The sequence below is a fragment of the Ceratosolen solmsi genome, unplaced genomic scaffold, assembly GCF_000503995.2.
Source record: "Ceratosolen solmsi marchali unplaced genomic scaffold, CerSol_1.0 scaffold94, whole genome shotgun sequence".
Lineage (NCBI taxonomy): Eukaryota > Metazoa > Arthropoda > Insecta > Hymenoptera > Agaonidae > Ceratosolen > Ceratosolen solmsi.
The window spans coordinates 210,104-226,852 of NW_011948458.1; the positions used below are offsets into that span (position 1 = coordinate 210,104).

At 22.5% G+C, this 16,749-nt stretch overlaps 1 protein-coding gene across 1 annotated transcript; it reads left to right on the forward strand.

Moving 5' to 3' along the window:
- The first annotated feature begins 358 nt into the window (after nucleotides 1-358).
- ppl (glycine cleavage system H protein, mitochondrial) lies at nucleotides 359-12,354 on the forward strand. The gene is made up of 5 exons (XM_011505431.1): nucleotides 359-391; nucleotides 540-780; nucleotides 7,559-7,702; nucleotides 11,946-12,197; nucleotides 12,268-12,354. Exons 2-4 carry the CDS (start codon nucleotides 645-647, stop codon nucleotides 12,173-12,175), a joined length of 510 nt encoding a protein of 169 aa, XP_011503733.1. The 5' UTR covers nucleotides 359-391; nucleotides 540-644; the 3' UTR covers nucleotides 12,176-12,197; nucleotides 12,268-12,354.
- Nucleotides 12,355-16,749: the final 4,395 nt, after the last annotated feature.

The following is a 16,749-nucleotide window of genomic DNA, read 5'->3' on the forward strand; positions in this document are numbered from 1 at the left end:
AATGTACAATTTAAGTGACAAGATTATCAATGATACAATTTTTTCACAGCAAATTATTTTGGTAAAATATTGATTTATTGTAAAAAAAATTAACGGTATGCTTATAATTATTTTATAGAATAATTGTTGATTTAGTTCTATTATTTTGAGAAAATATTTTACATAAAATGTATTAGGTACATTTGTGTAAGTAATGTAAATTATTTGATATAATATGATCAACATAATTTTTATAAGTAACACTGAAATATATTCGTATTAATTTTACTCCAGATTAAAAATGTATATGTAATTATGAGGTTATAAAGAACAAACATAGATAAAAATATGTTGCACTGTATGAAATAAAGTATACTACAAAAAATACTTTTACACGTACTAATTAATATAGGTATTTATAGAAATTTTTATATTTTATTCCATAAATAAATATCTTCAATTTTTATTTTAAATATAGTTCTAATAAATAAATGTATAAATGGATTTCATGTGTTCTCAGCGTAGAGTTGAAATTCTAACGAATCTTAAAATTTTCTTAGTGATCCAGCAGACGACGCCATTTCGAGGTTATTTGAAGCAATTAAAGATTGTAAACTTTTATTAACGTCTATTTGCTAATCTATAAAGAACATAACTACTAAATAATGGCACGTTTAATAAGACAAATTACAAAAAACACGGTAAAAACATTACTGTTTGTTCACGAGACAACATTTATAAGCATGTTGAAATCAAAAAATTCTGTACGGCAAATTGCCGTCACACATTATTACAAATCTGGTATGTGTATTCGTATATATTTATTATTCAATATAATTTTTTTCATTTACACAATTTATATCAATTATATATAACTATTAATTAAATCAATTAGTTATAAAGGTAATAGTTACAAATCAATCCAAAAAGTTATTTTTGTACTTATCTAATCAAAAGTATTTTGCAATAATTGAAAGATTAATTGATGTAATTTTTGTACTTTGTTACACAATAATTTATATAAAAATTACGTGTATTTTATAAATATAAAAAATAAGCTAGATTCATTTGTATTTTGTGTGCACAACCATCACTTCTAAATAAAATTGTTTGAATTTTTGAGACAAAACTTATAGAAAATATTTACAGAGGTATTAATATAAATAATTAAAAATCTTTCGTTGTTCTAGTTTAAATGATTATTTATAGTTTTTTCAACATTATTATCAAAATATAAAAAAAATATAAATAAAATCAAATATTAAAAAGTTTTTCTGAATATTGTATTTTTATATACATATATATCAATTAAAAAAATTTTAAGAAAATTGAAAACAATCAATTTTAAAATAAAATAATTTATGTTGAAATTTAATTATTCTCAAATAATTTTTCATATGTGCATATTAGTTGAGTAAAGTAGATTACATAAAATAGTACTAACCCTTCTCTATTTAAAACAAGAAACATTAAATAAAATAAAACTGTATAACCTTAGCAATGAACTTTTGAAAACTAATTATAAAATAATTATAGATATTTATATTTTGTAAATACACACAATTACATATAAGAAAATAAATGTATATTAATTTTCAAATAAATTATTAAACAAAAGTAATCATAAGTAATTATTGTTATTAGATATATATTATTTTAAAGTATATCAAACATCTATATGATATTTAGTAGACCATATGTTTATATTTTAATTTGTAAACATTCTATATTACAGAAATTAATGGAAACAATATTCATTTTTAATGTTGTGAGGATAGTTTAGATAAAGAGGCACAATGTTATTAAGTACTGTAAATGTTTATTTGGAAAAAAACTTAAAATATAGAATGAATTGCGTACTGTAAGGATGTAGTATTTTAGGATGAAGTGGAAAATGTTTATAATTGTTATTTGCAGATAATGCAAAATGTTATTTTTATTATGCTAATTATAAATTGTTATTTGCATATATTCCATAATTTTAGTTTTGTTTATAATATTTCAATTATAAATTGTATACTTTTTATCCATTTAGAAAATTTATTAATTTTTTATTTGCTTATGTTTCTAAAATTTGGTTTTGAAAATTTTCCTTTTTTTTACATGGCAAAGTATTTAATTTTGATTTATCCAACTCTCACCCTGTTGTTAATTTAAATAGGTTTGAATATTGAATATATCATTATACATATTTATAATGGATATTTATTTGGATATTTTATTTAAGCTTGGTTTTTTTAATATCATGTTCATATAATTAAACTTATTTCATATGCTTATGAATTATAATAATATTATTTATGTATATTTAAAATAAAATGTAGTAATTTGATTTAAATTTGACTTTAATTATTATAGTTTTAAAATAAAAAGCAATGCTTTTTTATAATTTATTAATGTAAACATTTTGTAAAAAAAGAAATATATTTTATTTTAATTATATGATTTTATTTATACACTTAATTATATAATATAAATCTCTCTATAAAATTCTCTATTTTATCTAAATTTAATCTAAAATTCTCTATTTAATCTAAATTAAAGTATCATGAAGATATTTGTTAATATTTTTATTACATTTTTAATTAATTTAGAAATTTCAATCAGTGCAAATTAAATTTTTTGTAGTTACAATCTTAAATGAAAAATTACTCAAATATTCATATATATGAAATTTATTTTTAGTCAATTGTTATTTATGTTAAATAATTATAATATTTTAATAATATTTTAATACTTTAATTATATGATTTTAAGTAAATTATAAAATAAATTAAAATTTTTCGCAATACTATTTTATTTACATTAATATTTATTAATATAATAATTATATATAAAATGAATATAATTCATTGATAATATTTCTCTTTGTATATTTCCGACCATTCCAAAATATTTTAATACAAGAATAACAGGTTTCAGTATTGAAGAATATATAGAAGATATTTGTACTATACCTTTAAATCACACGACATACGAAAATCCAAAATATAGCGCTATACATCATCTACAGCTATCAACTCATTTCTCAGGTGTATCGAATTCATGAACTAATTTTACTTGTATTCTCACTTTTTTGTGTAATACCATAAGATATAGAAACTCAAGGAATTATAGACGATTTACAATAATTCACAATTTGCATTATGCAATCAATATTATTAGTGCGAAATTTAATTAAACTTTCAATTAATGTTGCTTAATAATAATGTACGGAAATTTATATATTACTGATAATGTTTTTTTCCTTTTATTTCCTTAAAAAATAAATAAGCAATTGTAAAGTTAAACAGCATATTTTAATGTTTTGTTTCACATATGACTATATTTAAGCAATTTTCACGATTTCAAAAATACTACAAGTATTAAATAATAACCAATAAATTCTCATTAAAATTTTTTTGATGCAATCATTTCTATTAACGATTCATATTTATCCTTTGATAAACAGTAATTTTTATTCTTATTTACGCTGAATTTATATCTATCTATATTAACTTTTATAAGTTTTTGAGTGTATTTTTTTAATCTCTATTGATCAAACTTTTATTATATTATATTTACAAGGATTTTCGTAAAAAAGGCTTCATGAAAGTGGGCATTTTACACTTTTAGTTTACCCATCAAATTTTAAGGAAAATATATTTTACTGTTCCTTCCTTTTATAAATTTAGATTATTTTTAAATCTATTATTTTTCGGTCTATTACAAACATTTTTGGTCAGATAATAAATTTGATAGATATCGCACTTCCAAAAGGCATCAGTAAAATATTGGATTAATTACCATTGCTTTCATGGATACATATATATATATATATATGTTGTTCTTTCATATTGTGTTTAAAAATAATTTAGAATTATAATATTGATTTTAGTTCAAGAATTCAACGATTTGGGATTTTTATTTTGTTTTATTTACAACAGATTCGTTAATATGATAATATAAACTTTTGTGATATATTGTTAAAACTTTAGTAGCAGAAATTTATTATTAAAAATTATTTAATTTCAATTAAGTTATGTGAATGTGATATAAATACACTGGATCTTATATTGAAAAGCTCGTATAGCGGGAAAGGATTTATGAATTAACATGTATTAAATTGAAGAAGTTCTCACAAATTAGTTCTCAAAGTTTCAACTATTCTCGTATCGAATAAAACAAGTAGTATAAAATTAATTTTGCTATAGTGAACAATTCGCTTACAAACGGATACATAACTTCTTTTGGTAAACTTGATTAGTTATATAAATTTGCATTTATTATTTTCCCCCAGATACCTGCATTCTTCCTCAATTTATTAAACCCTTTCAGATATTCGTGTGACTTAACATTTTTCATAGATAGATGAGATCATTTTTTTAATACTATGAACCTAGCTCAAAAGCATAAAAAATATGTAGAATACTATTATCAGTAGTAGATAAACAAAATACATTTCATTACAAGACAACAATTAAGAAATATGAAGTATACGAAAATAATGACTCTTGTAAAAGAAAATTTCTGTAATAATTATTATATAATTTATTTATAAATTTAATTAATTGATTTAATCATTTAGTTATTTTCTTTTAAGAGTAATGAAACCCTAAATTCGAAAATTATGATGTCACATCAAGGTTTTATATAATTAATTTTTAAGTGATGTTTTTAAAACAAAATCATGTTAGTATATTTTGTATACTTATATTCAAATCCTTGTCTCATTAACGTTTATCTAAACAAATATTAAAAGAAAAAAAAAGACTTTTTTTGAAATGGCGATAAGAAATATTTGCATTTCATGATACAGGTCTCATGATATATTCATTAAATTAATTTTTTCGAAAGTAAAAGCAGGTGATGCTTTAAACATGCAGTAAATTTGCTCACTCGTTACGTAATTCATTTTTACTTTTTTCAAGATAGTTAAACATAATCGCGTTAGATGCACGTCATATGTATATGCAATATCGAGATCACAATTAATCATAAAAGTGGTAACTATCCTGCATAATGTGGTGAAATAAACATCGGAAACTAGAACAAGGAAATGTTAATTTTTAGCATTTCATTTTTTATTATCTGTATCATTACTAGTTGAGAATGTCATCCAATCTTTTCAAGACAAAAATGTAATGACACGGATCCACTGTTTCCACGAAAATATTCGGAATCTGACCAAAGCTGTAGGGATTCGACATTGAAGAGATGGCATAAAATCTTTTAAATTTATACAATTATTTAGAACAATGCTTATTAATTATATATTTGGATATTGAACCACCGATCATTAATTTATTCGCAAATAAATTTACAATTGGTACATAATAATTTAGAATTTGTTTTACAATATACTTTAAAATAATACAAATTAAATAATACATTTTTTTATTGATACAAATTTAGAGTAGTAAAAACATGAATGCTTTTATTTTATTAAATATTTCATCATATAAAATAGTTCTTAAATAAATTTAATTAAAAAATAATTTATTCATTAAAACTCTTTTTACTGAATAAACATTGATAATATGTTTAACAAATTACTTTCAATTGAAAATACCCAAATATATTGTTAACATTGTATTCAATCGAATATAATTATTGAAAATGACAGATTATCATGCAATATCAGTATGCATCAAATGTACAGCGTAATGAGTAGAGTAAATTCATCACTATATAGTGGGATATACTTCATATATAAGTAATAATTAATTATCAAAATATATTAAGTTCGTATTGTGTGTGTGTGTGCGCGCGCGCACTATTGTGTGTCAACTATAAAAACTACTTTAATTTGTTTTTAAAATAATCCTAATGTAATTTACGTATAGAATAGTGAGCCACAATGAATTAAAACAAATAGTATAATATGTTATAACTGTTAGATTTCCATTTTTGTGGTACGTTACATTATAAACAAATTGTTAATTTACATTAAAAAATTATATAAAGTGACAAAATCGATCTTACTAAGTAAACAAGCATTTCGATAATTTACAGAGATCCAAAATATTGATGAAACTTGATCGAATTAAGAAACATAAAATTTCATAAATTACTAAATAATAATGTCTAATTTTCTTATATTTAAAAGATTAATCTTCCAGATATTGAAGACATTTGACTCATCTATTAGTTCCAAATCTATACTGCAGAATCTACATAAATTTATGGGTCGAATATAAATTTTTTTATTTTATAGAATTACATTGCTTAATTATTATGTAACAATAATATGAATCCAACAATATCGTTAAAAACTTATATCAACAGAATTTCGAATACACAATTTACTTTAATAATTAAGCCTAGGCGATTTTAAAATGCCCTTTATTTTGAAACATTTTTTTAACGATACAATAAAATAATTCTAAATATTTACAAAAATAAAAATAAATTTTATTATCAAAATTGTATTGAGCTAAACTTATATAAGTCTATATGGTTAAAAAAAATATATATATAAAATATTGATTAAAAATACGTATTTTTAATTATGCTCTATAGGAGTGAGATTTTCAGACTTTTTAAAAAAAATTGATTTTAGTTTAAATGGAAAAAATAGAGAAATTTTCGGTTACATAAATATTTTACTCTCTATATTAATACTTTTGCTTCTTTTTATTATCATCTATTTTGTTTTTTTATTTATAAAATTTGTTATAATTATTTTGAAAATGCGATGTAGTGTATGGTAGTTGTTACAAAATAATAAGAACAATTTAACTCTGATACAGGAACCTTTAATAATTTTTATATCTATTAATTTATTCTTTAATCAGACATAATGTGCTATTTGCAGTGATATCTACACTATTCTTTAAACTAGTTTTTTTTATATTTATGAAAAATATTTTATAAAATCATTCATAACTCATCATTGTTCAACTGTTTATATATTATATTAATTTCCTTAAATCCACTGAATTTCTGAAATATCGACAACTTTTGTTATTTATCATATAATAAATATAATAATCTACAAATAGTTTTTTAGCGCTACAATATTTAATAATTTTGAAAATATGAAATAAAAAGTGATACATATCGCGTATATCAAACTGTTAAAACTTAAACATATAAATATTCTAAACGTTTATATTGTAAAAAATATTGTATTATATATTTATCAAATAAATTATTTATAAAATAAGTTAAGTTATATATTTTAGTCGATTGTCATTGAAATCGATTTTTTAATATTTTTAACATTTCTATGTATGTATGTTAACACTATATATGTAGAACTGTAACATAAATGAATTTATTTAAATTCTCAATTACTTATTTTATTATCAGTTAATGTCGTTTAAATTTGAAATATTTTAGTGTTATTAGTTAAAACTTTCTAGTTTTAACTAATTCATCAAGATGAATAAACTTATGAATTGACAAGAGCTTTATAGTTTATACAAAAACATAAAAGTACCATATAAACTTTTTTGTTATTTAACATACTTATATTGTATTTTTGATCATTAATATTAAAAACAGTTTGTATTTCGTTAATTTTATATTTTATTTATACATAAAATCTTATATATATAGTAATAAAAATATTTAAATAAACTAATTTTATTTATAGAAAGAAAATATACGGATAAACACGAATGGATGATGCTAAATGGAAATATTGGTACAGTAGGTATTTCAAATTATGCACAAGATGCATTAGGAGATGTGGTTTATGCACAGTTACCTGATGTTGGATCAGTCGTCGAAAAAGAAGGTAAAATAGAAATGACGAGGACAAACATTATGTCACAAATATTATCTACATCCCTTACATATCTTTATATACATAAATATTGTACCTTCGAATTCAGATTTTCAAAAAGTAACATGTAAATTATTTAGATATTAAATTAAAATCTTTAAACAAAACGAAAGCATTTAAATTTAAACTGTTTTAATACAAAATTTTTAATTTATGGTATTAATGTATTTAAAAGAATTTTATTTACAATAAAATTGAAATAAAAAATAAGTATTATTCCTTTTATCAAATTCAAAATTATTTTTGTAAATTCGGATATTGAAAATTTTATTCGAAATTAAAGTAATTTAAATCGAATTATCTAGTGATCAGAATTTAATCCATATAAAAAGGATGAACAAAACAAATTATATCAAAGTAGAAAAGAAAATTAATATATGAAAGGTAAAATTATAAATTTTAATATTATAAAAAAGGAATAAATTGATCATTTATAATTAACTAACAATTATATACAATATTAAATTGTATTTATATCTAATTTATAAAGAGTAATAGTTCATTTATTTATGTATATATCTAATTGTAATTTCGTGACTAATATATACATAGCATTAGCTTATATTTAATTTATCGATACATATATACATCTAACTTTTACACAAAATTGAGCAGTTATATACCCCCCCCCCCATATATATACATATATATATATATATTTATACGAAAAAATTTTAATCTGTAAGCTCACAATTAAAATATTAATAAGATTCAACTAATCTATGATATATATAAATTGAAAATTAGCCTACATTGTAATTGATTTCTAGATTTTGAATTATCTTGAGTGCTTTCGTAAGACGCACAACTTACGAACTTGACAAGTCAGAATGAGTTGTAAGGGTAGGAGGAAAAAACGATAAAGTGAGCAATCTTGTAACATTAGAGATCTAAAGTTAAAAATTAAAGAACTAATCCGCTAACTTGCAAATTTAATAGAAATTTTAATAGAAATACCCCGTTCCTCCCTTTTTTAAAATTACATATGTGGTGACGATCATACTGGAAAAGTCCATGTTAAACTAATGCACAAGGAATATTATGAAGATGTGCGAGAAGTAGAGAATGAAAGAAATTACAACATTGAAATATACCGTCGGTGTATAGATATAGCGAATGTATTACCTAAGTAAGCACACAATAATGAAAATAAAAGCACAAAATTTTTATTAGCGCACGTGGTAGAAAGAAAGGAAGATCTTTCTAGATTTTACAAGTAATAAAATGAAATTTCTAAATATAAAGTTATTACGGAATATCGAAACAATGTATCTATTTCAATATTATATATTAACTTCTTAAAACTTGTATTTCTTCAACTCATTTGTTTGAATTCAATCATAGCAATATAAAAACTATTACTTCTTGTTTATTGTATACAGTATGAATAGGAGATTGTGTTTTATTACTGAATTTATGTTTAATATAGTTCACGACACTAAAAAATGTATGTCTGGAGTTTAAATTGCAAATTTGATTATTGAGTAATTAATTTTAATTAATCAATTTTTAATTAAATTATTATTATTATTATTACTTTTAAAAAGTGAGGTGTCACATAAAATTAAAACTTCATAATACATATTTGCCAAAAATTTTTATTTAATATTAGTACATTGAATTAATAAGTTGAAAAGATTTTCTAAATTATTAAAAGTATATTCACAAGAGTTAGGAAAACTTTCTTACATCTATGATTGAGATGATCAATGAATTGTTTATAAATGTTGTCTAATGAAAACAATGAATCCAAAATCAAATGTAACATTAATTTTAAAAAAAATTGAACAAGTAATTTGATAGTTATTCAAAGTTTACTTCATTGTTTTCATTGACATTTTGATTAACGAGGTATAAAGAGTAAAATATAGTATCATTCATTGTAATAATACATTTATCATTTACGATAATAATTAAAATATAGTATCATTCATTGTAATAATACATTTATCATTTACGATAATAATTAAAGTAAAAGCGAATAAAAATATTTTCAAGATATTGTCAATCCCTGTAAACATAAAAGCAGAACCAAAAACTAACGGATACATATTATGAGAAAGACTCACTATTCGAAAAGTGTAAATCTAATATTTTTTTTTAAAACTATTCGTACCATAATATTTACACGGAAAAGATATATAAAGAAAATTAAGTTTTAATAAACGTTCAAAAAGCTGGAAAATAAACTCGATGCAAATTTTTATGAAATGTACATCTGATGAACTGTTTAATCAATCTGTGAACTTTTCTTACAAGTACTTTTATCAGACTTATCTCCTTCCGGCCTATTTTTTTTTATCAAATTATTTTTATATTTTACAGACATGCTTGTTAAAGAGGAAGTTATATGTAATTGTATGTAAATTATATGTTACAATAAACGAAATATTTTCTATTGGGTCATATAAAGTAACGGTGAATGATTCTAGGAAGTACGAAAACATTCATCAGGTGGATCTGTCACACGAAACTATGATGCCACTGCTTAAAAACCTCGCATGTATTAATTAAATATACTAATAAAAAAAGAATGTAGATTAGTTTAAAAGTAAATTTTTAACGATTTCATTATATTCGACGAATAACATTTTATCAATTTTATTTAAATCAACTTTAAATCAAAACAGTCTTGATATTTTTAGCTACTTGCTTTTTAGTAATTTTTTTTTCTTATACGTTTTTTCTAAGTTTTTATTAATAAATGATATTTATTGAGCTGTAATCTAATGTATATTTAATATTAGTTGTTAAAACAAAAATTTTAATACCATTGTAATTAGATTTATCTAGTCTTTATCAAATACTTTGTTTCTTTCTGAATACATAAAAATAGAAAATATTTTAAATTATGAATAAAAATAGCTTTAAAATAAAGAAGATACATAAAATATTATGTAAATTTATGTTTAAATGTGTGAGCGTTGGCTTAAGAATATAAATGTGTAGAATAATGTGTTGACGCAAGAAACACGCGTTATTCCTCTTTTTTGTAACATCAGATTGCACTCATCTCTATTGTACGAATACTTTTCTCGTAAGATATTATTCTTAACAAAGTTGTCTCTCTCTCTCTCTCTCTTCCTCTCTCTGTCTCTCTTTCTATATATATTTATATATATACACACATGAATACCTTATTCTTGTGCATGCATCGTAATTTGTAATTCTTACCTATGTAGATTATAAATCGAAAGGTAATCAAATATTTAGGATTAATAAATTTAAGTACCTCTTATTAATTAATTATAAGTATTTTCTTTTTAAATTAGAAATTATTCTCTTATAAATTTGAGATAAGTGTTATAAAATTAAATTGCGTTGTATTGTATAACTTTTGTAAGAATAAGCATTTTATTATTTCTTGAGTGAGTCATAATTATTACTTTCGATAACCCTTTAAAATAATGAAAATTATAATAACCTTATATATTCATTTAATAAATACAAAATATACAATACTTTCTCTTACAAAGGCAATTGCCAAATTTGTGAGCAGTGAATGAGCGCAAAGACAACGCTCTACATAAATTTAATTTTATTCGGTTTACGTGAATTTATTAGCTAAAAAATTTTTATTTATAAAAATAAAAATTATAAAAAATTAATGAAAATAACGAATACAGTTCAATGTTCAGTGGAAAATCATTGAAATATCGAATTATCATTATGTTTAAATTATTCATATACAATAATAATAAGAATTTCTATGTTTTAACACTTTATTTATAACACGAAGGTATCTACAGATATTTACATAAATTCAGAAAAAAATGTTGAAGAAAAACATATAAAAAATCTTTTTGATTCAATAAAATAGCTATCATGATATATTTTGAGTTACCTAAAAAAAACAGACAAAAGTAAATAATGAAAAAAATACTCTTATTTTTATAGTTAATACTAAAAAATTACATTCCAGAAGTTTAAAATTAAATTACACAATCTATAGAAAAAATTAATTATTTGTGTACAATTGCAGTTATATTAGCCTGATTACAAATAATTATAAACAGTTGATTTAAATACAACAATTAGAAATACTTTAAAAATAAGGTAATATAGTTGTAAATGTAAAAGGCAAATAGAAAAGTTTGAAAACTACTATACAGTTGATAACATTAGTAGATGTTATTGAAGTATTTATTTAAGTGAATGTAAGTAAAAAATGGCATTCTTTAATTTATATTTACAGGTGAATGCGGTGCTCTAGAATCAGTGAAAGCTGCTTCTGAAATTATGAGTCCGTGTAGTGGCAGAATTATAGAAAAGAACAAGGCTGTGGAGAATAAACCTGGACTCATCAATTCATCTTGTTACGATAAGGGATGGTTATTTAAGATCGAATTGAGTAACCTAGACGAGCTAAAAACTCTTATGGACGAGGATGCTTACAATCAATATCTCAAATCTGATCTTCATTAAGAATAGTATCTTCACACGAAAAGTAAAATGATAAATATCAAAACACCCAGAAACTAAAAAATTACAGATTCTTAAAAGTATAATAATTTCAGAGCATGCATAATAATGTCGGATATTTCAGTCCCAAAAACTTCTATTTTTACATAGATAAATCTTCATTCAAGGAAGAGAGAGAGAGAGAGAGAGAGAGAGAGAATAAACTTTTTCTTCGATATAAAATTATATAAGACCAATTATCCCTATATACATCTTTATTTATATTAAAACAGTATATTTTAAAAACAAGAATTTCTTGGCATCTCTTTAATTTTTTATTTTACCCTCATTATATTGTATTTATATAACAATATAAAACAATTGTAATTATTTTTAAAGTTTTTACTGGAACTTCATTTTTACTATTTCTTTAAAAATTTGTTAGCACATGTTATATATATCGGTGTAACTTTTCAAAATAAAAATGTATTGTAAACCGTTCACGTGGTTATTACTCTGATAAATTAATCTAATTTAATCACACATACATAAGAAATTAAAAATATGCAAATTTCAATGAAAATTGAAATTGATATAACTAAAAAATATTGTTTATATTTATTACTCACTTTAAAACTATTCCATTGTTTAATATGAATCATGTGCATGATAAATGTACAAAGTAAATTTTTTTGCTGCTGAAAACTTATTAATCATCAGATTTATAGTTATATCAATAACTATATTTTAAAATTTATTAGTTATTTTATTAATTCCAGAAAAACAATCTAATGCTTTGTTGTATTCATTAGCTTGACTGTATCAACTACAGTAAACATGTACATGGAGCTTTAACAGTGCTCTGAAACACAATATGCAAAATTACATTCTATATTAGTAAATATATTCATTTACAAGTTGAAAAGATTTATCAAGAGTAAGTATTTATTGATTTGACAAATTGGACTATAGATAATCATTAGTATTCATAACTTGGTCTGAATAATTATTTATAACTTTTGATTTTGTATTATTAAAAAGTTTATGATACTGTGTAGTTTAACATTCTTTCTTGTTATAGCAATAATATATTAAAATTTAAAAATAGATATTAAAGTATTTGAAATATTTAGAATTTCTTTGGAATATTTATCAAAATTAAAACGCAATATTACACCGCATTGTAACACACTAGTAACTTCAAATTTGAGAAGGAACAATAATTATGTTAATAGTAAAGATATATTTACATTCATTAGGTTTTGTTTCTACATAATTTACAATTGCCAGTGTTTAAATGGCAGTGTCAACAACACTTAAGTTTCACAGTATTGTTTTCCATTACATTCAAAATATTTTTTATTTTGTATATTTTTTTTATTTTTTATAATTAACAGTTTAATTGCGCTTTTTAAACGATAAATTCTTTTTGAAAAAAAATGATGTGACATTACTTTTAATTCAAGCATTTGCCAATTATAATTGGTAACTGTATATTAATATTTAACACAATGTATATAATATCCTAAATATATTATTCGTAAATTACAATTATTGTTATTAAACATATTTATTAATTGAATTTGTTTGAAAATTAAATTGGATAAACATGTAAAACGACAATGAATTTTTCTTATTTTGTTTAAAGCTAAACACTTAAGTAGTAAAAAGTCATATCAATTTTTTCTTATGTAGTAAAAGATGCTTTATAATTTTATACTTGGTGGTTACAAAGGTTGTTCCGAAATTGTCAAATCGACATGTTCGCATGTACAATAATATTTCTTGAAAATAAATGATAAAAGCAAATTATAACATAAATAAAGCTCGCATTTTTAACTTTACAACAAAAGCGTGCAATTTATAAAAGAAAATAATGAGGATATACAAACTTAAAGAATGTCAAATACTTAGAACATTATTGACATATATTTACTTCAGATACAAAGAGATTATAATGAACAAAATTAATCATGATGACGGTAACATTTCTGTGACACATAATGGTACAAACGTACAATAATAGTGGTGGGATATATCAGCGCTTTTGTAAGAACAAAGCAGATTCAGTACTTGCATCTTTTTTTTAATTAAAAAAATAAAATAAAAATGCTTTAACTGGTCTCCTTTATTCTGAGGTATGCGGTTACTAAAATTATAAAAATTAAAAAAATTAAATTAATACATTTATGAAGAGGTAGTCATTCGTGTCAAATATTCGAAAAATAAAAAGGGTTTCTTCTCGGAGAGATTCTATATATATATATATATATATATATATATGTGTGTGTGTGTGTGTGTGTGTGTGTGCGCGTGTGTCTCTTTATGTGTATGTATCAAAGCGAATGAAAATTTAAAAAAAACTTATTGTTACGCAACGCAGTATAATTATGAACTAGACGACATGAAAATTTTGGAACTCTTTAATCGTGTATTCTTTATAATTTTATAATTTTTTTTTTTACAACTTTTCTTCGATATCGATAAAAATTTGTAAAGAAGCCTCTGCTCATGAATGATAACAATATTATTAAAACTCTAGTTTGATACCAACTGTCTCTTTTATCATTTTTGTCTCTTTAGTTCCTCAAGGATATTATCTGATATTACAATAGATACATTACATATATAATGTATTTGTAGAGATTATAACAAAATAGTTTTCTTTTTTCATATTTAAATAATTCAGGTACGTTGTTTCTTAAATAGAAACAATTTAGTACGCGCATGGAAGGTTAAAATCTGTACATATTTAAGTTACATTACGAGTTGAGGCTTCCCTTTCGTATTCTTTATTTAATGCATGTTGTTTTTTATTATTTTATTTGTTTATTTTATATCCTCTTGTCACGTTTGACTCTTAAGATCTAGCATTTGTGTGTAATAAAAACCGATGGCTTAGGTACCACAAGTACGTCGCAATACGACGACCTTCACAGCACTGAAGAATTTCTGATTAACTCCTAAAAAATAATATATCTATAAGTGAAAAATAATTACGATCGAATGAATTAATAACTATTCTTAACGTACAGTAAAGATTTCTCATTTCTAATTAACAACTATAAGACGATATTGTTCTTATTCATATATTTATAATAGGCGAATGTGTATGCAAATACACACGCATGAGTGTAAATATGCATGTGTACGTCTATGCGTACATATATGCAAGAATCGATTTTTAATAATTATTCATTAATTTAAACGCTTCGTATTATATAAGACCACATGAACCTTGCTCCAATGATTCATTTTTTAATTTTATGATAAAATTACAGAAAGAAAATATAGCAATCTGTCTTATTTCGCGCATTTTCTTTTTTCCGTCACCAACTTTTGAAGAAAAAAAATCAAGTTATAATAAAATTGAGAAAAAGGAGAAAAAGTAACTTGAAAATTAGTAGAGAACGAAATGAGTTAAAATCAAATTAAGTAATGAATTAATTTCATTAATATTAGTATATAAGCAACAGAAATATACTTTATTTTTTTCAAGTAAACTATACACAAAATATTTTGTAATTAAATATTTAACATAATTTATTCTATACAACATAAACTGGAATGTATTAATTAATATTTACAAATTTGATAATGTAATGTATAGTTCATTGAATGCAAACTTTTTATTACGTTCTCTTAATAAATTTTTCTAAGAAAATTCCGTAATGATGCCCAGATTATTATTAGCGGTAATATTACAAAGGTGTATAACATGTTAATGTGCATTCTTATATATATATACATCACACTGATTTCCTTTGTTTCTTTTTGTCGCTCTTAAATATGCTTATTAAATCCTTGCAAAAACACTTGCAAAAGATTGGCCGCAATATATGGAGTTCATTTGTATGTATCTCTATGTGTACAAGTTTTGTGCGCGTCGGAAGCTTAAATTTTTAGCTCTCAAATACACGCAATAAGATAGTTCGATTAAAGTGAGAGCAAGGCTTCAGTGGTATACGCTTAAAATATAAATTTTTTGTTTAAGTATTAAAAAAATAGTTTTACTTATTTAGATAAAAATTGTCTGTCCTTTGACCAATATTTTTTTGTTTTAACCACCCTTTGTACTGTTTTCAAGGCATCTCGCTTACTGTTTCCCTGCATTTTAAAGGTTATTTATCTGTATTGTAAAATCTTGTTTTATCTCATTTCCATACACACAGATAAACTCTTTTTTATTTATCTCATTTATTTTTTATGTCCATGGATACTTATCTAAAACTTGAACATGAAATATAGAAAATATATGTCATTAAGCTATATATATATATATTTTCAGATACACTGTATAATATATATACTGTGTATATATGTAAAATATGCACGCCTATACTGATTTCCTTAATTTTCTTATTTTTTGACTTTCTCTAAATTTAATTATTCCACGAATATTAATGTTACTGACTATCTTTGTAAGACTCTCTTATCTATTTGTTTATCTTTTTGCTATCCTCCTCTCTCTCTCTCTCTCTCTCGCGCGCGCATTGCCTCTCTCTCTCTTCTCTTCCTCTTTCGTTAACAGCACTATTCTGTATTTTTCATCCCAATGACACGTACGCTTTGATCGTACGCTTGTTTAATTTAATATT